The 25,264-nt window shown below is 33.6% G+C and overlaps 4 protein-coding genes, 1 long non-coding RNA gene and 1 other non-coding gene across 21 annotated transcripts; 4 read left to right on the plus strand and 2 right to left on the minus strand.

Moving 5' to 3' along the window:
* Positions 1–26: 26 nt before the first annotated feature.
* Positions 27–13,456, minus strand: LOC138183864 (A-type potassium channel modulatory protein KCNIP2). Of its 5 annotated transcripts, XM_069121333.1 has the most exons (6): positions 6,641–7,480; positions 6,430–6,573; positions 3,307–3,534; positions 2,813–2,883; positions 2,511–2,729; positions 27–2,372 (listed from the first exon to the last, which is right to left on the minus strand). In XM_069121333.1, the coding sequence occupies exons 2-6, from the start codon at positions 6,440–6,442 to the stop codon at positions 2,262–2,264; spliced, it is 642 nt and encodes a 213-aa protein (XP_068977434.1). In that variant the 5' UTR covers positions 6,443–6,573; positions 6,641–7,480; the 3' UTR covers positions 27–2,261. The 5 variants fall into 5 exon arrangements, with proteins under 5 accessions (XP_068977434.1, XP_068977430.1, XP_068977429.1 ...); XM_069121329.1 differs by lacking the exons at positions 6,430–6,573; positions 6,641–7,480 and adding an exon at positions 13,017–13,456 and having other exon boundaries at positions 3,307–3,501; XM_069121328.1 differs by lacking the exons at positions 6,430–6,573; positions 6,641–7,480 and adding an exon at positions 13,017–13,456.
* Positions 2,890–4,317, plus strand: LOC138183870 (uncharacterized). The gene is made up of 3 exons (XR_011174191.1): positions 2,890–3,141; positions 3,251–3,536; positions 3,615–4,317. It is a non-coding gene; the product is annotated as an uncharacterized LOC138183870 (long non-coding RNA).
* On the plus strand, positions 9,169–12,954 carry LOC138183855 (uncharacterized). 3 transcript variants are annotated; one of them, XM_069121310.1, is made up of 5 exons: positions 9,169–9,221; positions 9,499–9,685; positions 9,812–10,024; positions 10,324–11,590; positions 11,670–12,949. In XM_069121310.1, the coding sequence occupies exons 2-5, from the start codon at positions 9,602–9,604 to the stop codon at positions 12,221–12,223; spliced, it is 2,118 nt and encodes a 705-aa protein (XP_068977411.1). In that variant the 5' UTR covers positions 9,169–9,221; positions 9,499–9,601; the 3' UTR covers positions 12,224–12,949. The 3 variants fall into 3 exon arrangements, with proteins under 3 accessions (XP_068977411.1, XP_068977413.1, XP_068977412.1); XM_069121311.1 differs by lacking the exon at positions 9,169–9,221 and adding an exon at positions 9,239–9,417; XM_069121312.1 differs by lacking the exon at positions 9,169–9,221 and having other exon boundaries at positions 9,237–9,685; positions 11,880–12,954.
* A 457-nt stretch (positions 13,457–13,913) lies between the features above and the next one.
* mRpS26 (mitochondrial ribosomal protein S26) lies at positions 13,914–15,090 on the plus strand. Of its 4 annotated transcripts, none has more exons than XM_069121338.1 (3): positions 13,914–14,068; positions 14,180–14,461; positions 14,592–15,090. In XM_069121338.1, exons 2-3 carry the CDS (start codon positions 14,217–14,219, stop codon positions 15,013–15,015), a joined length of 669 nt encoding a protein of 222 aa, XP_068977439.1. In that variant the 5' UTR covers positions 13,914–14,068; positions 14,180–14,216; the 3' UTR covers positions 15,016–15,090. The 4 variants fall into 4 exon arrangements, with proteins under 4 accessions (XP_068977439.1, XP_068977441.1, XP_068977438.1 ...); XM_069121340.1 differs by having other exon boundaries at positions 13,925–14,068; positions 14,183–14,461; XM_069121337.1 differs by having other exon boundaries at positions 13,933–14,094.
* Positions 15,091–15,131: 41 nt separating this feature from the next.
* Positions 15,132–23,371, minus strand: Med (Smad/Smad4 homolog Medea). 7 transcript variants are annotated; one of them, XM_069121317.1, is made up of 12 exons: positions 22,949–23,371; positions 22,673–22,878; positions 22,430–22,578; positions 22,067–22,346; positions 21,627–21,884; positions 20,589–20,729; positions 20,193–20,351; positions 19,958–20,131; positions 19,639–19,893; positions 19,286–19,567; positions 19,064–19,194; positions 15,132–18,974 (listed from the first exon to the last, which is right to left on the minus strand). In XM_069121317.1, the coding sequence occupies exons 2-12, from the start codon at positions 22,737–22,739 to the stop codon at positions 18,894–18,896; spliced, it is 1,977 nt and encodes a 658-aa protein (XP_068977418.1). In that variant the 5' UTR covers positions 22,740–22,878; positions 22,949–23,371; the 3' UTR covers positions 15,132–18,893. The 7 variants fall into 7 exon arrangements, with proteins under 7 accessions (XP_068977418.1, XP_068977416.1, XP_068977415.1 ...); XM_069121315.1 differs by having other exon boundaries at positions 20,193–20,378; XM_069121314.1 differs by having other exon boundaries at positions 20,193–20,381; positions 23,024–23,370.
* A 440-nt stretch (positions 23,372–23,811) lies between these two features.
* On the plus strand, positions 23,812–23,883 carry TRNAA-CGC (transfer RNA alanine (anticodon CGC)). The gene has a single exon. It is a non-coding gene; the product is annotated as a tRNA-Ala (tRNA).
* Positions 23,884–25,264: the final 1,381 nt, after the last annotated feature.

Raw genomic sequence — 25,264 nt, forward strand, 5'->3', positions numbered from 1 at the left:
TTCGCGAAAAAGATTTGAATTACATATTGTATTTTGTAATTATAATTATCTTTATTTTGTACAATTTTATAACATTAATTAAAAGAGAAATGATTAGTACCAATCTTATTTTAACGCGCAATTATCATACCTTCAATATGTACAATGAAAATGAATTAAAATATAATTTTATTAAATACAAATTGTTTAATACCTCCAACTGAAGAAGGTAGGTTTCGAGGTACATTGAATCTTGAAACAGCATCATTATTGTTTCGATAACATAATCGTTAAGAAAATAATACGAAGGTATTTCAGGTCGAACAGCCATACACATACACGTATAAACGTAAGTACATAAGTTATGGATACACGATCTACCAATTAGTAAAAAAATTGATTCCTAATTTGAAACTGATATAACAAACATTCTTAATAGGACGCGCTGATTTAAATCGCACACCATTAAAATGATCCAAGGTATAAACGTCGAATCAATTTCTTTGTATCCACGTGATAACATTCTCGGATCACGTCTTCTCAAATATAATATAGGTATTTTAATAAACTTGAGAAATTCAACAAATTCGATTATATTTGTACGCGTAATATTTAGAATATCTCGAATGTGCGCTCAGCGATTTCTCATGTGTGTGAACGCAATACATACCTTGCTTCAATTTGATAGAAGACAAGTAATGAGATTAATAGTAATTGTATTAATAACAATACTTTTTATGCGATAGTAATAATAAATATAATAAGGTACGAGAGAATCACACGAGGCGTTGATCTTAGAGGACCACGTTTCTCTTAATTGGTCGAGGATACTACATTATTACTGGGTTACTAACTACATCTTCCATCGTACATGGGCCTTTGGAGGTATTGGTAAATCTATCATCTATGAAGAGAGTAGACATATGCGAATATTTTATAAGTTTGTGTAACTTAAGTATCGACTTACACTTTGCAGTTTCTTGCCACGCTTTCTAAGCGTGCGAAGTATACAATTTGGAAATATCCAAGAACGTACAACGAGATCGAAGAAAACTTCTATACTTGTTCGTACCAGAGATTATATTTTAATTAAGATTAAAACGATTGTCAAACGTTATTCGCATATGCCTGAATCTAACAATGAAACTTTGAATAAACTCTGAATAATCTCTTCTCTATCCCAATTCCTTGTCTTGAACTCCTTATCATCTGCAAGCTACAAACGTAACGTTGAATCTTTGAAATGCAAAAGTCTCGGATAAATTTTTACTTGACCAACAACAACAAGACACGAAGACGACCCGAACGATGGATAATAGTCGAAGCTCTTTGAAAAATACCATTAAATTGCAGCTGATTGCCACAACAATGGTCAGTATCGAAGTACGTACTTACAGTTTATTCTTTTAATTAGAGATAATTCGACAGTCGCGAAAAGTAAAACTATTTCGTACCTGCATCGTACGAAAATCACCTAACGGAACGAGCATCGGATTTTCTTTTTTAACTCGTAGAATGCAGGGAAAGTAGAGTTTGGAAGAAACATAGAAGTTTAAGAAATATTAGATCGTATTACTTGACTCTGCGAATTTTACGGAAAAATGTAATAGCACAGCTTGGTAAAATCATTAAAATTCTTTACGAAAGTACAGATATTATGTTCGGATATTATGTAGAATTCAGTCTCCGTTTTAGCAAATCTGGAGATTGACTTGTTCCCGTTTCACATCGATCTTTGCTAACAATTCTGCGATACCTACGATCCGATAGCTCGCTCTGAATTATTAAGTCCATGCCATTAGAATTTTAACGCCAATAAAAGATACTTTAGATCTTCTTCGAGAGAGTGTCGATAGTCTTCGACGATGAAATGGATTAGATCTTCTTCATTCCCGTAGCTGAAATATTCTTTTCTTTTTAGTTTTATACAATCACGCGACAACAATCAATGATCTGTTGACCGCGTGAGGATTATGTATACGATGCGAAAAGGAAATATATAATAGAGGTCTAGTAATACTGTTGGTTTCATCGTGGATTCGATAGCACGCTTGAAAGACTGGGTAGGAAGGGTAAGTACATATTTACAGACAACGTTCGGCGAGTTCAAGTTAGTATTTCCAACCGATACTTAATTCCTCACGTGAATTGTCAGATATTAAACGCGGGAATCGAAATTTTAGAAACAACCCGCGGAACTCGTACGAATGTTGCGTTATAATTTTCGGGGGATTTGTGACATTTGGGAGCTGAGTGAAGGTTACAAAATAATCGTAAAGATCTCATAAGACAGTGTCGAGAGTGTCGAGACTTCGCAAGAGTTGTTCATCCTTGGAACACCATTGTACCAATTCCTCGATTGTCACCACGCCGTCTTTGTTTGCGTCCATTAACTGAGGATAAAAAAATTGCTCAGCTGTATTAAATCCCTAATTAGAAGAGAACTTCCGATCGATCAATCATGGTTCGAATAAATCAGCAAATATTTTTACATGTAAGGGACAGAAGCAAGATCGATCGCGTTTACTCACGTGGAAAATACGATCGACGTGTTCTCGGGCAGCCAAATGCGGCTCAACTATTTGCGGCTGAGTGTAACGACCCAACATCTCGTAGATTGAACCAACCACATCCAACATTTCCTCTTTACTGATCAATCCATCCCCGTCCAGGTCGTAGAGTCCAAATATCCACTGAAGCTTTTCCTCCACCGATCCTCTCGAAACTTTCGACAAGATAGTCAAGAATTCCTGGATACGATAAAACGCAATTATGAAACTATAAACAGTTACTTCGCAAGCGAAGCGTACGTATATCTGTAAAAGTCTCTCACTTCGAAGCTTATCTTCCCAGACGGTTTCCTCTTCATGGTGTTGAAGACGTAATGAGCGTACTGGCTGGCATCTGAAAGATTCGACATTGATCGTTTTTCTGTTGAAACGGAAGCTCTTAAATTTTTCACGCTTCATAACGTTATTAACTAATACGGATAGATAAATTTTTATATTCCAAAGCGAAAGTAACGGATAAGATTGACGAGAAAGCTCAAAACAGTAGCCAAATATTGTGCGTCAAGATCTTAACAATCTTTCAAGGGAGGATTACAAAGGTTACAGAATAAGTGAACAACAGATTGTATAATAATACGATATTCATCGGTAAGTATAGTCAAATTTGTACATTTAAAAGTTATACAGACAATAACGACGTTACCTGTGAAATGAACTAATTCTATGAATGAACTAATTTTCATTTCCAATAATTGACAGAGGGAGATCTTTCGTTACACGGCTCGAGAAATATCCAATCACAAAAGGATCAACTTACCTCCCTGTGGGAAGAACTGTGAGAAGATCTGCTTGAACGCTTCCTCGTCGACGAGACCTGTAGGACATTCCTGCTTAAATCCGCGATAGATAAGCTGTATCTCCTTCTTGGAAAACCTGGTGTTGGCCGCCAATGTGGAAAGCTCCTCCGGCTTGTACCTGCCGCCAAGGGCAAGGGCACCGGCGGTGGAACCCCCTAAAACGCCCCCGAGTTCTTCAAGTTCGCCCTCTGTAAGTTTGCCAATAGGCGCTTCACTTCTAAGACTGTACCACGCGTTCGAGATACTCCCCTCTCACCTTTGATCAAAGTGCGTTCTTCCTCTACACCAGGCTAAGGGAGGAACGCCGTTTCTCCTCTCTCACTAGCAGGCAGGAGAGGAGATGGCGCGTTATCTACTTACGATACAGGGTGCAACGAGCTCAAGAACGTCAATTACTTTACGGGAGAAGATACGCCGGGTGCCCGAGAAGATAGCGCGACTGACTTCACCAGGCAACCTGCCTACACTCCCATCGAGAAATACGGGGGTTCTACGGGAGACAGTGCGCGCATTGCCAAGACGGAGAAAATACCTGGAGATGTACAGGTGCACAGACTTGCAGGCGGAGAACTCGTGAGCGAAAGATAATGGGAAGAATTAATTGCCCAGGTAAAACATTTCGGCCCGAATTTTTCCAATTGTTATCGGCTCTCGCCCCGTTTATTCAAACAAAGATTTCATCGAAACTACGTTTGCAAGTTGACGTATTCCTTGCCATCTTGGTCTCGTCGAAGATGGTGTTTTACTTGGGGACAGTTGCAAATAGAGTTATTCGCACGATTCCATCTATTTCGTTGTTTTATAGACGATGGAAAGATGCGCGGGGTGAATAGAGAGATAGAAAAGAGATCGCTAAAAGTCAACAGGTTCCAGGTAATTCGAGACATCCGCGATACTTGAGATTCGAGTAGCTAAAGTGATTTAGATTTCTCAGGTCGATCGGCTGACGCAGCATCGAGTAATCGCTTTCGTTACAGGGGTAAAAGAATCAAGCCACGATTTAAGCGTACGCTGTTTCGTGGGCGACAATTTTCACGCGACACGGCTGTCTAGACGCGTTTCACATCGAAGCGGCGTTAAAATCGATATTCATTAACGCGAAGCGCTATAAATATAATTACCGCCGTCGAAAATAAGATTCAAGATCAAACGAAAGCGTAACCCAACGCTACAATCTACAGCGAGGGAGATCGAGCTCTAAAGAGTAGTTGCAATCTCTATACAAATGCACCTAATCAAAAAGAAGTACCTAACAATCGACATTCTACCAACATACTCTACGAGAGACTGTACATTGCTACCAGTAATAAATATACGCATTACTACTTGATTTACGGAAATGTCGTAACTAGGGTGATGATCGCGACGTTGGCACGCGTTCACCTATCGTTGGACACGAATTCCACAAGTTGCCTTTCAATCTCTGTATCGATCAGCAAGTTTGCAAACACGCCGCTCCGTTCTTTCGAAGCGTTGCAACGCGTTGGCAAACATCGAGCGATCTCGTTATTAAAACATTCACGTTCTAGAGTATCAGGACACTTTCATCTGTTTGTCGAAATAATATTTTTTTAAGCCAAACACACCGCGCCGGTTTTACAAGTTTCGCTGCCCGACTTGGTATACTTCTAGTAAAATTTTGTCACGTTGTATCTTATATCTGTCGCTTGAAAACTTTGGGATAATTTTATAGTTATAAGATGCAATGTGTATATAAATAAGTGACGAATTAATAAGCATCGCTTATATTGGCTTTTTATAAAATTACTTATTGAATGACACGGCGATAATCTATTTTACTGTTTACTATATATTGCTACGTAAAGAATCGTTCTATGTATTAGCTTGGACAAATTTTCTTGATGTAACTTATAATTCGGAAAGGATCTGAAGATAAAGAGTTTGTCGATAGTCGCACAATTGAAAGGCACATAGTAAAATCAAGCAAATCCTTGTCCAACGCAAATTGGATATTTGTGAACGATAGATGAATTCACGCTTGTCCACCTATCATGCAATTACTGCAATTATCCTTTACACATGCTTCTGATCACTGATTGAAAACGACCAAGCGAACCGTTTTAAACGACGTTTCTTTCGAGATCACACGCGATCGCGGGAACATAAAGCTCCGTGGGGGGAAAAGTTTCAAATAAACCGTAATGGATCGTTAAAAGATATCGTTAAAGATTTGGAATTTTTATCTCGTGTTATCATGCTGTTCCCCGTGTCGTTTCTACGTGTCTCTAACACTAATGTGTCGCTAAAAGAGAGAGAGAGAGAGAACGTTTGTTCTCGATTCGTGTGTTCAGAAGCTGAATACCATCGGGCTTGTTTGCGACTAAGGTAGAAGCTTCCCATTGATCGCTGCTAAAATTACGATCACGGAATTGTGTAAGGTACGAATGAATATTAATTCTGTCAAAGAGAGATGCTCGAATAACCGAAGAAGCTGTAAAGCTAGGCCGAAGAATCAATACAGAAAAGGAATGTTTGCGTTCTACGTCTTGCGTCTACGCTGCTAAAACAGGGTAGTTAGTAAACGGGTTAAAAGAGGAAGGGAAATTCAGAGGGGGGAGAAAAACATCTCGGGCGCACCGTTGTCGGTCGAGACTTGTCTAAAACACGGCCGTGCGCTTTTGAACTTGGCTTTTATAGTGTACACATTATAGACGTATGCCTGTGCACTGTGTAATTCCACTAGCAGCTCTGGTCCCGGGCATCCGGGGTCACCATAGCAACGGGAGAGCTCCTACCCTGTATCCACCCCACTTTGCGATTCCGCTTTCGGAGCATTTGTCGATTAAAAACGCGCGAGATCTGGAGATCTGCGTGTGCGTGTACACAATTAAAAAGAGAGAAAGAGAGAAGGCGAGAAAGAGATAGTAGAAAAAGAGAGCAAGAGACGCGACGGTCTAGAGAGGCAATAGAGAGCGTGGTCGCATCGGTCGGTTCCCTAAGCGGACCAACTACGATTAGTAGTATACTCCAAGGTGCTATCTCTCAAAGAAGGAGTCGTCAACGGGGCAAAACAAGGAGAAGAATTGTTATTCTTTCTTTCTCTGTCTGAGCGAGTGTCGCACCTTGCCGTTGCATCTTTGGCAGCTGTTAGCACTGACACACCGCAACGAACGGTTTCGCGATAAAGGGGGAAGATTCGTTCGGGCCTGGGCTGTGTCAATCCCTTCGTCTCAAGGAGGATCTCTTTCCACGGCGTATCGACTGGCCTGCACCGATTATTGGAGAGGAAACTCGAGCGGCACTACAGTCGGCTTGTATGATTGATGGACTTACTTTTCTCGCGGCTCTTACGTGCCTTCATTGACCGCAAACACCGATTCGTTGCCGATTCACAAGCGAACGATCGCGCTCAGCGATCCGGCTTCGCGACTGTGATTTCCTCGTCGTCTAGTAAATGATCGATCTAACGATCTCTTCCTTTATTTCCTTCTAACTTGGTTACCGAACCTGAACCACCGGAAAGAGATTTTCTTCCTTCCTTTCTCCCTTCTCTCTTTTTCTTCTTTTTTTCTTCCTTTGCCTTCTATCCACGATGTTTCTTCTTCGTTTCCGTGGTCGGCCGTTCGAATCCGATCGACGCGTGCACTTCTAATTCAACGATCGATGCTCCACGACCGACTAACGTAACTCACACGGCGGGACTCGGTAACGATGTGCGCGGCCCTCGCGATGATGCACTGAAACAGCTGCCACGCAAAAGCACGGGGTATAGGCTCCTTCGCGCAAGTCCACGCTCTTTTTCCAACCTTATTCACGTAAAGTCTGTACCTGAATGCCAGATCTAAGGATCTTCTGGTAAAAATCTTTTAGAAGATTTTATTTTCTATTGTATACGGTAAAACGCTGCGTTCGTTTACACGTACATAAAAGCCGACAACAATTGAAACGTCCATGGTAAAAATTATCAAGGATTTGTGTTAAATTTTATCTTTCTTCGACAGGGTGCAAACATATTTCAGAATCTTTAGTTTTTGTTCAGTAGGCTTCATTTTGTCTTAACGAAATGTTACGCAATCACTGTGGATGTTATCTGTAATTCTATAGGGAAGCAACCGTAATCAGTTGAATTATGTATTCGAGAACTGTATTCAGTTAGGTTGTAGATGCCTTGATTAAGAGCGAAACATTTCTAAATTAAGTTAAAATATAATGAACAATGTATCCTCGTCTGAACTTAATAATCTTTATAAAATAAAAGCAACAAACAATGGAATATTTGATAGTATCAATATTTTTCTGCGTTATTATTATCAGACTAAATCATGTTAGTATGTGAGGCGTTATTTTAAGAAAGCAATAATTGTGATACCCTAAAATAATTATCTTATTAACTTGGCGATGATTATTCTGATAAAGCACAACTTTGACAAAAGCCTAAGTATTATTATTTACAACACCGAAAAATTTGACAATAGAGGCTACAAGCCTCTCAATTTTCGTATTCTTAATACAGTTTAATATTATTCAGTTGATGGGTATCATTTTAATAAACGACTATATTCGGCTCGTTATTGTTACTTATTTTAGCGCAATCATTGCTATATCCGGCTTTCTCCTTCATTGAATCGTTATACTTACATATTCGCAAGTGAATTGATTTTACTTGCAAACTAGAATAATACATACAATTCTGTGCATCCTTTTCCCAGTTATTTCCATACATTCCAATTTGAGACGAAACTCATTAATTAATGTTGTTCTAGCGAACTTAAGTACTTCATTAATTTGTTAAATAAACAACTTGTCTCAATAAAAAGCGTTAAAATATCAAGTTACCTTAACGTATCTTATGAGAGCACTTCAAGCAGCGACCATTTCACTCGGAACAAGAGATGAGCGAAAGCACTCCACTTTATCGATAATTAATGAGATAAAGGGAAGCAAAAGAACGCGTACCTAGTAGCACTTCTTCATCCCACTATAGTATATAGCATATATAAAAATTCTAAAAGAGATTTGTAACTATAAAAGTATAATTTTTTACGATTTATACACGATACAAAATGTACTTAATTTGAATTGTCCTTTACAGAGATGGAAACTGAATTTGTATATCTGCGTTCAGTAGAAAACTTGTCCATAATCAGACGCGACTGATGCACTCAGTTTTTACCTTCACAAAAAACAGTATACCAGACGCGTCTGACTATGAACAACCTTTCTACTGAACGCAGCTGTATGCGTCGAGTATGCTACTTGCTTACTTCTCTACCCTATCATAAGAATGTACTCTTCCCATGGCTAGACTGCAAATTTTTATGTACTTATGGAAAATTTAAAGATTTAAAAATGCACATAAGATGTCAAGACATATAAAATATCCAAAGCTCAATACTTATTATAATATTTAATAAATAAAACAAATTTCTGCTTAAATTACCCCTTTTTAGCTCTGTTCGTAAAAATATAAATTTAAAATAAATATCCACAGTCTATTCATGACAAATATAACAAGATCATACGTTATTACGAGTAAACGAGAAAATATTTAACGCATCATGAGCTTTAGTACTATAAATATGCTATGGAATAGGGGAAGATCCAGTTCCGATTGAAACTGAGCCAAAAACATCATTGTAGTGCAGACCAATTACTTGGTTTATGTCGATCGTCGATAAACATGGTAGAAAACTATATCAAACATTGTCAGTCAACACGCAAGTTAAAGTATGCTATAGATTCGTGAGAATTTAGGGAATTATCTCACTAATGGAATTATTCACGCGAATAACGAAACCGACGACGTTATCGATCGATAAAACAAAATTGCAAATTCGTGATTTACAGATGGCAGGATAATAGCACTTGCTATCGATAAAGGAACCGTTTTACTGATAAAGGAGTCAAGGAGTATGTAAGTAATTGTGTATGCACAGATAAATAAAGGAAACATAATATACACTGTCACTAGTTTTATTTCTTTCCTCTTAATAATCTTTCTATGCTAAAATACAAGTTTGAGATAGATTCTGAAAAACTAATTTAATACTAAATAGAAATATATTAAAATATAGATCATTTTCTACAGTTTCACGATTAAGACAAAAATGGTTATTTTCAAAGTTTAATAACGAAGGACAATTTTTATACAGAACTGATTTTCGGTTAAATCAATTTTTTAAATTAAATAGATTTCAGGGCAATTCGGTTAGCAGACGAATTTTTCTATCGGCCATATCAGAAATGTGTGAGTACTAAGGGAAGGATTTCGGCCGGATGGCTTGATATTTAAAAATGAACGGAAACGACATTTCAAGTTTATCGTACAAAGAATTACAAGCCTTAGCTCTCCGATATCGGGTACCAGGTAACATAAAGGTAACTGATCTACCATTAGAAATTTTAACGAAAATGTTGATAAAGTTATTCCCACTTCTTCGTTCTTTTTCCTAAAACGACAAGTAAATTGATTTTTGAACGATCGATTACGATTTTTGACCGTAGAAGAAATTACTGATTAAAGTGTTACAAGCCGCAAAAGGCGGAAATGAAAATGAAGTTGGCAGGCTCTTACAAGATCTTAAGCAGAATCGTAAGAGGAAAATGAGAAAAGTCAAAGTCGGGAAACTCGGGTTAACCTCCACACCATTACATAGTCCTGATTACGGTATGGCCGATGATTACTATTGTCCGCAACAGCAACCACCTTATCAGTGGGTGAGTTGATCTTCATTTAGTTTTATCGCTGTAATGTGTATGCGAACTTGACAAATTCAAATATTATATCGCAAAATCACACGTTCGTATCAAACATTGATCAATAACGCTTGAGACAGAAAATTATATCGAACATGAATAATTCTATAGATCGATCATTAATCAATCTTATTGGAAATTTTATATTTACAGTATTTTTGCAATGTTAATATTCTCGTAAATTTTTAAAGAAGCTCTTAATAAAGAGAGATGCAGAATATTTGAAAGTTTTTAAAATAAAATATATATTATGTTATTAGGTGGGGGCAGAAGAAGAGATCACAAATAGAGATGATAACAACAGAATCCCTCATTATGAAGAGTTCAAACAGTTCTTAATAAAAAGAATACAAAGAGAATTTCAAACATATGATACAAATAATAATCAAATACAGGATTCAACTATAGTAGATCTAAGAACAGCAACAGTTTCAACTGATGTGCAAAAAGTTCCTTTAGATGTTAGTAACTATAGTAAATCTAATGTAGTTCCTGTTAACAATGTAAATTCAATATATCAACCAAATGATAATGTAGAATATCAAACATTAGAAGACACAAATAGTAATGTACAAGGATCTATACTTCTTAAAAAAATGTTACAAGCACCAGTTGGTGCAAATTTGGGAGAAATAGCTAGTCCTGTACTTGGCAGATTTTTGTCAGTAGAACAGTACCAGTCTAATAACTTATTAGATAATTCTGATACTTTAACTGCTGAATCAGATAATCAGGATAATGAAGAAATTTTGGAAAACAATACAGAATGTTATGGTCTTCTAAGTGGTATAAAGGGAGAATATTTTTTAAATGAACCAACTTTTGTAAAAAGTGTTGAAGAAATTGGTCAACAAATTTCAAATGTCTTAACAAATGAAAATATTAATCAATATAAATACCCCAGTACAAATATTGTCATGCATCAAGATTATGAAAACTGGACTATTACTAGTGATATGGATACAGTAGATAACAACTGTCCAACATCAGATGTCCAATCATCAAAAATATTTCAGACTATGTATTGTGATAATATAGGATCTGATGCCTTAAACAAGCCTATAAATGATGAAAGCTTAACGTGTCAATATCGAATGACAGAAACTGTACATCCATACAATTCCAATCAAAATTTATTGAATTTGAATACACTGGAAGAAAATCAGTATTGTGACACAAACATCATTCCCCATGTGCAATCTGACTGCAATAATACATATTATTTACAAAATTTGATTAAATGCAGTACAGAAACTACTGGAGAATATTTGCAGTATACACATTCCTTTTCAAATGCAAATATAGATCAAGAAGCTTATGCATCTACTACGTCACAGACATTTTCTAGCAATAATCACTATAACTCTAATCTACCATATGAATACTCTTGTTCGCGCAATAATGAAGGAACTATCCCATTATATGAAAATGTGGGACAACCTGAACAAAATTGTAACTCTATAATACAAACAGAATCTGATGTTCATAGGGATATATCTAATATGACAGAAAAGTTACAAACAAATGGTATGTACTATTGCTTTTAAATAATATATTTGAAAATGTAAAGAAAAATAATACATTTTTATATTTTTACTATTTTTAGAAATATTAGATCCATTTTATCCGAAAAGAATCACTAAGATGTCTTCACATTCTATTTTAGAAAATATTTTGAATATCATTAGTACCAAGCGTATAGATTTATCGAAATTAGATCAGACATCTTGTGTATATTGTTACATAGCCCCTATTGTTACACATACGCAAGTTTCATCAAGTGTAACTTGCTCCCAAAAAGAGAGATTTGTTGCAGAATACAGACAACATTCCTTTTCTCCATGTTGGCTACTCTACAATGATACTTCGTCCGGAATGCGAATGGCTAGTTTACAAACTAAAGTTAGGGAAACTACGGACGAATCCCGGATATTATATACATCAATGTCAAATAGCAATTCTGATTTAAGAGAGTCAGCTGCGGATGGTGCGAAAAGTGAAATTGCGGGAAGTGAAGATTCAATTTCAGAAGTGTGGCCGAACAATTATTCGAATTATGAAACGACAACCGAAAAAGATGTAAATATATGCGAAGATTTAAAGATTGAAGTCTCAGATTGTTTATTTTCAGTGATGAATACTGAGCCATTAGATAAGTAGATGATCTTTCTAAAAATTAAACTCAATAAAAAAAATGTACACTCTTAGTAGTACATAAAATTGTATGTATCATCGAAAAAGAAAAAGGATAAAAAAAATAATGATATTAAGTAATTTAGAGAAAAGTAATTATACATTATTTATATATTTAAATCAAACATGATTAGTAGGAGATTGCCTTGTTTAATCTAGTTCAAAAAGAGTAATTCATTATGTTATAACGATCATGTAAAACTATTTTTTCACTTTAATGAAAGTGCGATGTTAATTATGAAAAAATATACTACTGTTAAAAGCTCGAAAAAAAGCAGGATTCTGATTTTCTTAAGTTAGTGTTTGTAAAAATACAAATTTGGCAAAAAAAAGAGGAAATTAATAGATATACCTAATATACATAAGAAAACATACAATTTTTTTTATAAAACGAGGACAAAGAAACGAATGCGGAAGATGTTAATCGTTAAAGAAGCTTCAGAAGATTATTTGAAAATTAAGCAGGAGTGAAATAAAAAATTTTTCTTTCGTTTATTTTCTTTATCCTCGATTAATATGTATATCATTATATATTTTAATAAAAAATAAACAGCAAGCATCACAAATATAAACGTCTAATAAAATATTTGCTTAAAGCCTTACATCCACAGTAACATATAACAAGGAAAAGAAAATAATCTATTATAAATTTTCTAAATTTGATAATATCGCGTTTATTAAATAGCAACAAATTGTGTTTGATACATGATCATTACTATGATTTATTCTATTTAACAAAGTTGTTATAATTTCCACTTACTTGAAATTCCTTCCGTTTGCATTTGTGTTTTCAAATAATTGAAAACCTTAACTGGGATCGATTCTTTTCTTCGATTTTTAAATACTCCCACTTCAGTATCCACATTTTTCGAAGATCCTTGTTTATCGGAAGATCTACCCGGTGTCATATGAACACTATACATATTTTTTTCTAAATTCCACGTTATCAATTTAATTCCAATAAACAATTTAATGTCATTTAATTTGCCTTTTAAATAATTGCGAAGAACAGTTATTTTACACTTGCTCGGTAAAGTAACATTATATTTTCTTTGTGTTTTTATGATTTAAGCGAGTAATATTCTATTACAAATTTATCTGGAAGTGTAAAGGAAAATGTATATAATTCGGATGAGTTTATAAGTTTCAAAATAAGAAATAAAGATAATATGTACTCGCTGGACCAAGATCTCTGACACTACTGCTTTTAAAAAAATGCATTACAGCTATGTAGGTAAGTGCTGCGGCGCATTCGCTCTGTATGTGTCTAATGAGGTCCTCAAAAAGCAAGACTAATTACTTCACCGCATCTTTCATTTTTTGCATATATGTATACAAGAAAAGTTTAATAATACCCTTAAACATCAATTTTATGAAGTAATATAAAAATATTTTCCCCCATTCGAGAAAAATGATCACTTTAAATTTGAATCGAAAAATTAAAATATCATTTGTATCATGCCCTATTATAATATATTCGATTTGGATTTAATAAATCATTTAATATCATATAATAAATTTTCTAGCTATATTCAACAAATTATGTGTATATATACATATTGTAAATTTACACACACGCGCGCGCATGCACACAATATAATTCTTTCTTTTTTAATTAAATTGAAATTAATACATATACGTGATGTTTCATGGGTTGGATATCGCTTGGTACAGAAACGACATCTAGATAATAAAGAGGTTGAAGATAAATTTTCTCGAAATAACATGTTTCTAACCTAGTTCGATTATAATATTATGTAAATACGAATGTTTTAAAACAACATAGATTTGTTTAATGCCATAAACATAAAGGTATACATTATTAGTTACAGTAAAATGTAAGACAATTATAAATACTATAATAAATACTAAGTATTAAAAGTTCTAAAGTTAAAACATATTACAATCATATGTTTCTTTTAGAAGAAATTACATTATAATAGAAAATTAATTTAACATAATGATACGATCGTCAGTGGCACTTAGCATCAATACACTGACAGTAAGAAATTTAAATGCTTACGATCATATAATATCCAGTGGACCCCATATTCAATGTGTAAGGTGGAAGAGAAAACCAATTTGGTTACCAACAGCAAAATCAAAGTTGTTTAGAATACCAACTAAACCAGTTATACCTATAGAAGAATATAATGAACTGAAACGTTTGCATAATAATTACAAAACGTTAATGAAATCTGTAATGTATGTAAAATTACCTTATTTTATATATTATAGTTGATGGGTTATTATAAATAATATGTAATATGTAATATTATTTATAATAATATAACAACTACAATATATAAAATAAGGAAATATACTTTTGTCTTAGGTCTTTCTTTATTGAGAAACAAAAGAAAATGGAAGTATCTTTGGATACAAATGCTGTACAAAAAAATATGCAGCAAGATTTTGAAATATGTTGTTCTATAAATGATAAATGGAATAAAGAAGTGGCTATGATGCGAGAGGAAAGATTAGCTCGAGAAAGGGAAGCTCGCCAAGAAGAAATTGCCAGGAGACTACAAGCAAAGTATGAAAGAGATTTGAAATTACAAATGAATGTAGATAAAGAAATTAAAAAAGCAAAAGAAGAGGCTCAAACATTTATTACATCTAAAAATATTGATGAAGCTATCCTCAATACACTAGAAAATATTGTAAACCATAATATGGCAATTGATCGCAATGGTAACTTTTATAAAGACAAATCTGAAGAAAATGAATCATCTGCTGTATCGAGTTCATTAAGTTAAAATAAGTGTTATATTGTCAACTACTTATACTATAATAAATAATTTCCCTTAATAAACAGAAGTGTTTGGTAGCTACATTTGTATATTTACTTTTCTCCTATATCCAATTCAGTACATTTTTGTCTAATTCACAGAATATGTTTATTGAAAATGATCATGTATAATGTAATGTATTTATAATATACAATAACAAAAAGCTTGTAAACACATCCATTCAAGTTCTGTAAGCATATGTGCTTTACAATATGGTATACAGGCATTGCATTAACTATCGCTTATTTCCTGTTTATCCATACTGTTGCAACTTATACTTAGCACATACGTGCATAAATTTTTTTAACAATCTAATAAGGTATTATCATCATACAGTTTTACACAAAAATGTTTTATGGCTAAAAATCATTATACAATTTTTCATATGATGCTTAGATTTTTAATATTCACTGAAATATCGTAACTCCGACACCAGAAAATTCTATACCTGAATGAGACTGTGTTTCAACATACGGTTTAAAATGTTTATATGCGTTTCTACTTGCATTATGTATTGCGACGTACTTGTTAAGAATAATTACTTTTACATTTCGTATATATATATTCGTAACATATCATGATGTAATCGTGTCGTCGAAATATCTTTGGTTTAAATATACACAATTTGTTTGAAAAACAAACAATGACAGTTAAATCGCCGCTTTGCAACCAAATTCCAAGAATGATCGAAAATATGAGAATAATATGTATATTATGAAAACGATTCGCGTCTAAATTCAACTGTAAAACCTAGTAAAAAAAGTGTATAAATCTATTATTTTACAATTTTTTTAAATCATGAGTAGCAATTATAAACGTATAATTCTATATTTATTGTACGTGCTTATGTATATGCTTCTAAAGTTTAAGAGAACAAGTCTTTGAGTTTCAAAATCTGTAATTAATAATGAAGCCTTCTATTAAAATGGAAGTAAAATCAATATTAATAAATAACCACAGGAAATGATCAATAACAATCAAACAAACGTAACAAATCTCCTCACTTGACTAAAACGTTATTTATAAGACATTGAATGGCAAAATTAGATATAAAGAAAACGATATAAGTATAGGCTTCGACATTGATTGCAATATGAAGCAAATTGTTAAGATTCTTAAATAGCAAGATATACTGTATATACTACCCTGATAAAAGTGAAAGAAAAAGCAATAATAATTATAGTATGTGTTATTAAATTACCATTATCATTTCTCAATTGCAAACATAAATTACATAGGCATTTTATTTACTTTTACAACTATTAATTATGGTATCTTTGACATGAGACTGGGCTATTGCACTTTGATACCATTTTCAATATATGTAAGAAACTATTGTTCAGAGGCATCGTTAAAACATCATATGAACACGTTTGTAGAATATTTCCCATAGTAAAGTTTGTAAGTTTTAGATTGTATCCTGTACATCAATTCTTTTCTTATCTCATATTCTATTTCAGAATACTATAATTAGTTTCAAACGCATCAATTTTTACAATCCACTTTTTACGTTCTTATATAGATTTAATTTAGCTTAATTTAGATGTACAAATTTTTATTCTGGATCTTGTAAAATCTATGGTTATAGGACGTACTGAAGCACCACAATTTAAAGATGTGTTGCATTCGCATTTTACGAGTTTGGTAAAAATATAGGATTTATAAAAACTTTTAATCCTGTTTGTTATTCTGCGTATGGTAATATATGAAAATGATGGCACATGTGTTTCTAAAGCGAACTTGGCGTTAAGTATGTTTAAACATGATTTTTCCGTTTTATTTGAGCTTCATACCTTTGATTTAGAGAAAAAAAAGGACGATATAATTTATGTTTCGTGCATTTTGTCGCTAAAATATAGCCTTTGTAAAAATTTAGTTAATAATATTATTCTTCACTTCGATCGTCATTAACAAATGCACATCCTTTTGTTACTCCTACTATACAACATTTCCATTTTTTAATCTCCTTTTTTTATTTCTTTAAGATGTGTTTTCTAATGATGTTAGAGACTATCTCTTTTCAACCTTGTTTTCATTATAAAAGGTAACATGTAACTTCACATAATAAGAATAAAACATCTCACAATAACTCAATACTTGCTTAATCAAGAATAACCCATTCTTTACTTGCAACATGATGCACATACATGTGCCTATATGTACAAAATTCTACTCGATTTTTTATCAATGAGAATGATCTTGATTAAGTATGACATAGAAAATATGAGGACAACGTGAACACAAACAACTAAATAATCTCTACTCAATTACAACAAAGAAGCAAAAATTCAGAATACTATAATGTGCACCAATTAATAAAAATAAACAGTAAACTTTTCTCTTTACCTAAAATAAGTGAAGAAAAGATAAAATGTCGATATGCGTACATATGCGCTTATATGTGTGTGTATATATATGTACATATTATATATATGTACATATGTATCAATGTACACACACACATATAATATGTATATACATATACGGATAGGTATAAAATTTGGTCAACGTTTTCTCTGTATGATAATATTATCAAATATAGCATATATATAAGAATATTTTGTACGAATATAGAATAATAAAATGGTTGATAAACAGTAAGTATAATTATTCAACAAGTACTACATGGTAATAGTAGTAACATTGGTGGTTGATTAGAAGAATTATATCGTACCACATTTTAAATATTTTCATCTTGTCTCACCACCAACAACTATACTAATAATTATAATAATACTAACTATCAGATTAATTCATGTCCTTACAAGAAAAATAATAATAAAAAAAAAAGGGCAGACACGAAACATCATTACAAATCAAACACTGCAGGTATTTACGTAGTGATACTTTTTGGCTGTAAAGTATAAAACAGATAACAATATAGAAGGTTGCTCTAACAACATAGTATCAAACTACTGTCAGTACAACCGATACTGATATAATAAAAATATGCTTTTCTAATGCAATTTTTTCAATATTTAATTGCTCCCATTAACATTTCACTATGCAAACTCCTTTCATTAAATTTCTTTCTGATTACATCCTACAGCTTCTTTGACACTAGATTGACATAGATTTATAGAATGGCTTATATAATATTTATCGCAGTATTTCTATATACTAAAGCTGTTATCCGACAGTACTTTGAAACGTATTGCATTCTTAGAAAACCTTCCTACTGTTCATATACATGTATGTATATAATCCATTTTTTTACTATTGTTATATTTGACGTTAACAGTGAATTTAAAATTTACCATCATTCTTTAATTAAGATGTACTTAATATGCTTATGCTATCTTACAAAGCTAATCTCAAAAAACGAGATTATGACTATTAATGTTTCCAAAAGTATCACGTTTTACCCACGCATTTTGCTGAGCTCACCAGGCCATGCCGTAGAAAATGTATTTATCCCCTTAAATCAGATAACGACTACCTATTAAAATAGAAGTCTTTCATTCTACCCACACTTCATGTAGATGCACTCCTTTTTTCTCAAAAAATAATTTTTCACAATGAAAAATAATATCTCCTTTGCAAAACGTTTGTACGTTGACGGTAATGCAAGGCCGTGGCACACATTTTATTCTACGCGGTAAATCATGTGTGTAAAATATATAAAAAATGTCAATAAAAATCTCGAGTAATGTTTTCATCTGGATTTACAATTCACACTATTTCATTTGAACCAATACTATATCTTGTTGACTTTTTTCAAAACCTTTAACGACGCCACAATATTGTATGTGTATGCATTTTATATATTTTGCACACCTGATGCAGAGTTTGTAGTAATGTGATGTCTTTTTTGAAATAAATGTATTATCCAAAATTAAATAAAATTATTCAATTCCCCGTGGACCATCTATTGGCATAGTATGCAAGACTTCATCCAGCAATTGAAGGGCTCGATGTAAGTGCACCTATATCAGATACACAATTTTATTCCTTTTTAATTCTTAGAATAATTTACGATTAATGTGGATCAACCAAATTTAAAATTTGTGTATACCTCTATCCAGCATGGAGTTTCTTTTATACTTTGTCGAGGATAATCAGGACCCCAACCCTTTACGAAACTTAAACGCAAAATGCAAAGTCGTCGAAGATCATCTACACCTATTCCTGCTGCTGCACTAAGACCTGTATTATGTTATAGAGTTTATTATATTAACTAAAAGAATTAAATATATGAATATATAAAACATCATTAATATTATTTTAGTATACTAACTTTTTGTAATTGGTGCACCGTGCGTTAAGTGTCCCGCTACAGCTGCTGCTTGTGCCGCAGCTGCGGCTTGTGCAGTAGCGGCTTGTCCTCTCATTTGCTTATGACATTGCCGCAAATCAAAGACTTTAATATATGCAGAGGGATAAATTTTATGCACAGCGTCACCGGGTGCACGACCTGCTTCCCTGTCTAAATAATAAGACTGTACAAAAACACTATGTTCACTTTGGCATCTTAACCAAACGTCTCCTTCGCCCCTTAAATCTAACACAACTCCTTTTCCTGAAAAGTTTATGACAATGCAGTTATTAATTATGAAGACTAAAAGTTAAGGAAGTAGTAATTTATTATACCTATATGAAGACGAGCTTTTTCGCTTTGTTCTGTTCTGTGTACATTACTCAAAGCTCCTAAGCAAAATCTATTACCGCCGCTTGGATCGACATAACCATCGACTGTTACGGTAGGGCAACCGCTGCTTACTTTAAACGTTTCGCCTACTTGAGTATCTAATTCAAAGTAACCAACTGAACACCAATATTCTGGTGCTGGCTGTGTAGATAATAAACCACCAATGTTTCCACCTACTTCACCTCCGTGGCCACCCCCTAATAAAAATGTCAGTTATGATATTGTTAGAATACTGTAACATAATGTTTATCATTAACTCACAATAGGAGGTAGGATGAAGATGTCTATGATCTGGAGGCTGCATACTTTGAGTATATGTAAGAGTATTAGGTCCAGTCCACTGTGGTGCTCCTGAATTATAAGCAGCTGTACCTACTGGAAATCCATTTGGATGATGAAGATGTACAGGTGATACAGGAGAATTTTGACCTTCACCTGTTAAAAAAGCGAATTATATTTAACAAACATTAAAGGATGATTGATTGAGATTGCATACCTAAAGATGCTGCTAATGCATCAACAGTAGGTGGTTGATTAAGATCTTGAGGAGGTGTATTTGTTCCATAAAATGTTTCAGTGGATTGTCCTTGTGAAGGGCTCAGTATCTGTGCCCCACTGCCTCCACTAGATGTACTCAATGACTGCTGTTGGCTACCTACGGTGTGACTCATTGGATGTACTACTGCTGCAAAATTAAATGTAACTCGTACACAATACAGGCAACATAACATAAAATATCAATTAATTCAAACTTTGGCCAGAATTTCTGAAATTAATTACTATGTAAGATTACTACGAATTTTTATAAAATTAGCACAAAGCAACAAAAATTAACTGGCAAGTAGACAGAAAATATTGTAGAATATAAGAAAGCATTCTATTATATACGTACGATGATGAATGTTACGTGTTGTAGGATGATGAGGTGTAGGAATCCAGGTTTGTCTGGGGCAATTATTGTCATCCAATTTATTGTGTGGATTACCACCATTATTCCCTCCCCCATTACTGCCAAACACACCCTCACCACTAGCTGTGCCAAACAATAAAAGGAAAAAGAAAGAATAAAGCTAAAATGAAATCAAACTAGCAACGCAAAGTAATTCTGAATAAAGCAATATTAATAAAAGACTTGCAGGGAAATAAAATAAAACCTCCTAACAATATAATACTGCAATAATAAAGCTCTTTATTCATATATTTTAGTGCATTTATATCAATTGCCTTATACAGGTTTTGATCATGCTTTTTTTTAAATAAATCAACACACTCAATGTTTGAAAACACATTTATAAATTAAATTATAAAAATATTTTAATATACTTAAAAATCTGATTATTTTACTAATGTAACGGCACATGAGTCAAATCGAACAAATGACGCGAATCGAGAGCGACTCATGTTATTGTTTTGCTTCGGGGCATTGACGCAGCCTTGACTCATGAAACATAACGACAAATAAACTTCGGGCAAAACAATGTCGCCGCTACATGCAACCATCGAAGAAAGACGAGTTTGAATTTTCCGACTCTCCTCCGACCAGAATAAATAAACAGACGTGATCGCGTGTGAGTCAGTATCGACAAAGTATCGACGAGTTATCAAGAGTTATCTACCGAGTTATCGACGCGTATCTAGCAAGCATCTATCAAATATTAATTAACAATCTTATTTCGTGATTTATAAACTGTACGAGCGACTTAGCGAATATAGCCTGTTAACTTATTTATCATTTTAAATATATTTGACGATTTCAACAACACACAATAAGTTTTAATAAATCTCTCAACCAAACATCCGTTATACAAATCCTCTCCACACTAATAAATACTACAAACACATACATTTTTAGTACATAATCATTAAAAGATAACATTTTTATATGGAACAATTATATTTCTCAAAAAATAAACAAAGTATTTTTACTTACTTGGATTAGGCGGTGCTAGACCTGGTATAAAAGTCTGTTGAGATGGCTGAGTGCTATTAGACGAAGTGGGTTGAGCAGGTGGATGATGCTGAATAGTTTGGTTCATTTCTCCATCAACATCCATTGCGGATCCTACTGCTCCAGCTGCTGCACTTCCTCCACCACCAACTGAATATTCATCTTTGACTAATCTACCACCTGGTCCTACGCCTACTCCTGATTGCAGAGTTAGTCCAGATAGGTCTGTAAAGAACGGGTCTGTGCGGGGAAACCAACCCATTCCATCATACACCAAGGCCACAACAATAAATCATTTACACTTATGGTGCTACAAATGAATTCACAGAAGCTTTGCAAAGAAACAACGCAATGAAAAGAATATTGATTGAAGCACGTGATCTGTCTATGAAAACAAGTAAAAAATATATTTCATAACATACCTATGCCAGGAGATACAACTCTCTCATAGTGATATGGATTTACACATACAGAATCACATTTTAAGTCAAAAGCAAATTGGCAGTACTTGACGTGTTTCAATTCATTCTTGTGTAAATCCGGCCATCTCCAGATTCGAGCATAAATAACATGTGGGAAACCCTTACGACCAGCAACTTGTAGCCTACCATCTAGAGTTCTTTGTATCGTAACACATTTACTGGGATGAGCTCCATTTGTAGTAATAGCAGTTATTAAGCTATCTAATTCATCTCGTTTCTCCTAAAAATAGGAATTATATCATAAATACTAACCAAATTCTTTGGGATGTATGATAAATTTAGGAGTTAGGGAGTAACACATACTTTAAGCTTTTTAACCAATGATTCAATAGCTCTCTTACTAAATCCTTCACTTTCACCTCCTTGACGATGACACATGAGAGAATGTACAATACTTAAACAAGCATCCGCACTTGTCGGTGCACTAGGAGCAATTCCAGTCATTTCTCTCACTATATAAAAACATTTATATTAAATAATAAAGATGAATATTCGCTATATCGAAGAAATATGAAAATCTAAGATATTTATATTGTTAGAACTTACATTCTGGATTAGGTTGCATTGGGGGCGAGGGATACAGATGACCTCCCCCGCCCGCCAATCCAACCATGTCTGTGAAAGCCGTGGCGAATACCGTTCCAATTCTTCGATTGAGACACTACTCTTAATCTTAGTTTCGACGTGTTCAAATTTTTATGATTGACCATCTAGCAATGATCTACTAGCCATGTGTCATAGATGTGGATTCGCTGAAAGTGGGAAATAGATAAACAAGTTGAAAGCGATCAGTTATAAAATATTAAGAGCCAGAAAACAAACCTTATCGGTTGGCGAATTAATAGAAGTAAGGAATACACGAAATAACCTTAATGAAATCGCTTTACGATGACGTACCGTGTACTGACAGTTACTTCGAGTAGGACGCTGCTAGTTTTTTTCGGAGGTTAGATTGAATTGTTGCGACATCAGTAGAACCTGGCAGAACCGCACTTATCTCTAGTATCTAAATCCACAATTGGCAAAGCGACTAAAGCGCCAGACTAACGCACAAGTTTTCAACGTTCGCATCCAGTCTCATAGATCTCTCTTTTTCTGTGTAAGACATACTAAATATTCCTATATATACTATCCTTTAAGTTTGATCTATGATTTCTACTCACTACCTCAAATAATACACGACGTACGGCGTACAATAATCGTAAGGTTGTATAACAGTATATGGTTCATACGGATCGAAAATTATGGGGTGTATGAGATCGAATTCATTTCCATTCTTCCTCTGTTATGATTTAGCGGAACTATAAACTGATTTCATTAGTAAATTATAAATAAAGGTTTCAATAAGTGATGCAAATATTAATAAAATATTTATTTATATATTTAAATAAATACATACATTGGAACGTTTATTTAATTTTATCTTGATTACATAATCAAAACTAATAAACAATGTGTTTTATTTACTATATTTTTAATACAGAATGAGTATAAAAGTGAATAACTTTTTATTAAATAGTATTCCACATTTCAAATCTTTATAATAAGAGGGTAAAATATTAAGAATTACAGAAACACAGAATGTACAACTTACTTTGTAATAAATATTAGAAGCAATAGAATTTTTCTCATTTAAATAATAACATCGTAACATTTAGCTTATGTAAAATGTTTAGTATATAACCGGGGGTGTAACTCAGTGGTAGAGTGTCTGCTTCGCATGCTGAAAGTCCTGGGTTCAAATCCCAGCTCCTCCAAGTGATTTTTTTTTTTTTTTCGTTTTTAATAACGAAATTTTACCATTTGTTGAATACATTTTTATGTAGTATTTTAGAATTTTTAAATATATTTACATAAAATTATTACAAATATAAAATAGAAACTGCGTTGTTGTTATTATTATACTTGTATACGCAAATAACTGCTTTATATACATTTAGACATCGTCTGCGAAATTTCACTTTGAATAAGTCATTCAATGCATGATTCGAAAGATAGATGTGAGTCCGGACCCATTGATAAGCACTTGAGCAGCAGGAGATATGGTAATTTCTAACCCAACCTAGTCACTCCTGCGGCACTAGTACTTATGAACAAGACAGGATTAACTTCCGATGTATCGTAGTCCTTCCATTGTTACGATAGTTATACGATCCTCTTGATGAAGCAATGATGATCCCTATAAATTATCATATAAAATTAATCATTTAATTTATTTAATTTCAAATGTATAAATGTTAAATGTATAATTAGGCGATTAAAAGAAAATTGAATTCGTCGATTAACAGACAATTAAGCAGGCCGAAGCAGGTCTTAATATAACGTGCCCACGTTTCCTTATAATTTAACGCAAGATTAGATAATCGGCAGAAGAATACGGTAGCTCATAGATATTGCATGACACATTCACTACGTGCACACTGCAATCATTTTACGAAACGGATAGAAATCTTAAGTCAATTGAATTAGCCTATTTATGAAATACATCTTACAAACAAATACATCCTTGTTTGCAACATTTTCTATATCTACTTATTCAATCTAGTTATTAAGTTTTTTCTTGCTTCACATATAAATATCTATTTTATTATTATATCTACTTAATATTACATTTATTCCAAGAAATTTAATTTAAAAAAGGGGAAGAAAAAATCTCAAAGTATATAATGTATAGTTACACGAATGAAACCGATAGTGATAAAATCATTACAAAGCAGTACGGATAGTAATAAGATATACGTTATAATTATTAGTCCGGACGTGGTACCGTACACTATATATCGTATATACTATAATGATGCGATGACACACAGTGGTACTCATTGAAGCGACCTCGAGTAGTCATTAAAGTCGCCCACTATCTCAGCCTCTTTGTTCTTTCTTCTTCTGTTCGTCTCCGAAAAAATTTCGAGTTTCGCGTCGTAACGTCGATTCTGCATTAAAATCTGTTGTTTCTATCTCGAAAATTTTTATGCTTTCCATATACAATTTATTCTACTCTATCTTTATTTTATTACCAAAAACGCTTCTAAGAATATCCTAGAACTGCACAAGCGCACTATTGACAGTTTCAATTAACGTGTCCTTGTTACGATTGAAACACCGTAGAGTAAATTAGATTTTACTAATCTTTTCATA

The sequence above is a fragment of the Bombus flavifrons genome, chromosome 10 (genome assembly GCF_040668555.2).
Source record: "Bombus flavifrons isolate JBK064 chromosome 10, iyBomFlav1_principal, whole genome shotgun sequence".
Taxonomy (NCBI): Eukaryota; Metazoa; Arthropoda; class Insecta; order Hymenoptera; family Apidae; genus Bombus; species Bombus flavifrons.

Bases quoted from the DNA above. Each gene is read 5' to 3' on its own strand.
- LOC138183855 (XM_069121310.1), top strand. From the start codon at position 9,602: ATGAACGGAAACGACATTTCAAGTTTATCGTACAAAGAATTACAAGCC. The intron at 9,686-9,811 runs GTAACTGATCTA...TTTTGACCGTAG, and splicing joins GGGTACCAGGTAACATAAAG to AAGAAATTACTGATTAAAGT. The intron at 11,591-11,669 runs GTATGTACTATT...TACTATTTTTAG, and splicing joins AGAAAAGTTACAAACAAATG to AAATATTAGATCCATTTTAT.
- mRpS26 (XM_069121338.1), top strand. From the start codon at position 14,217: ATGATACGATCGTCAGTGGCACTTAGCATCAATACACTGACAGTAAGA. The intron at 14,462-14,591 runs GTATGTAAAATT...CTTTTGTCTTAG, and splicing joins ACGTTAATGAAATCTGTAAT to GTCTTTCTTTATTGAGAAAC.
- Med (XM_069121314.1), bottom strand. From the start codon at position 22,739: ATGGTTGGATTGGCGGGCGGGGGAGGTCATCTGTATCCCTCGCCCCCA. The intron at 22,347-22,429 runs GTATGTGTTACT...TCCTATTTTTAG, and splicing joins CATTGGTTAAAAAGCTTAAA to GAGAAACGAGATGAATTAGA. The intron at 21,885-22,066 runs GTATGTTATGAA...TTCCCCGCACAG, and splicing joins AGTTGTATCTCCTGGCATAG to ACCCGTTCTTTACAGACCTA.
- LOC138183864 (XM_069121328.1), bottom strand. From the start codon at position 13,179: ATGTATAGTGTTCATATGACACCGGGTAGATCTTCCGATAAACAAGGA. The intron at 3,535-13,016 runs GTAAGTGGAAAT...GCAAACTTACAG, and splicing joins GCAAACGGAAGGAATTTCAA to AGGGCGAACTTGAAGAACTC. The intron at 2,730-2,812 runs GTGAGAGACTTT...TATCGTATCCAG, and splicing joins CTGGGAAGATAAGCTTCGAA to GAATTCTTGACTATCTTGTC.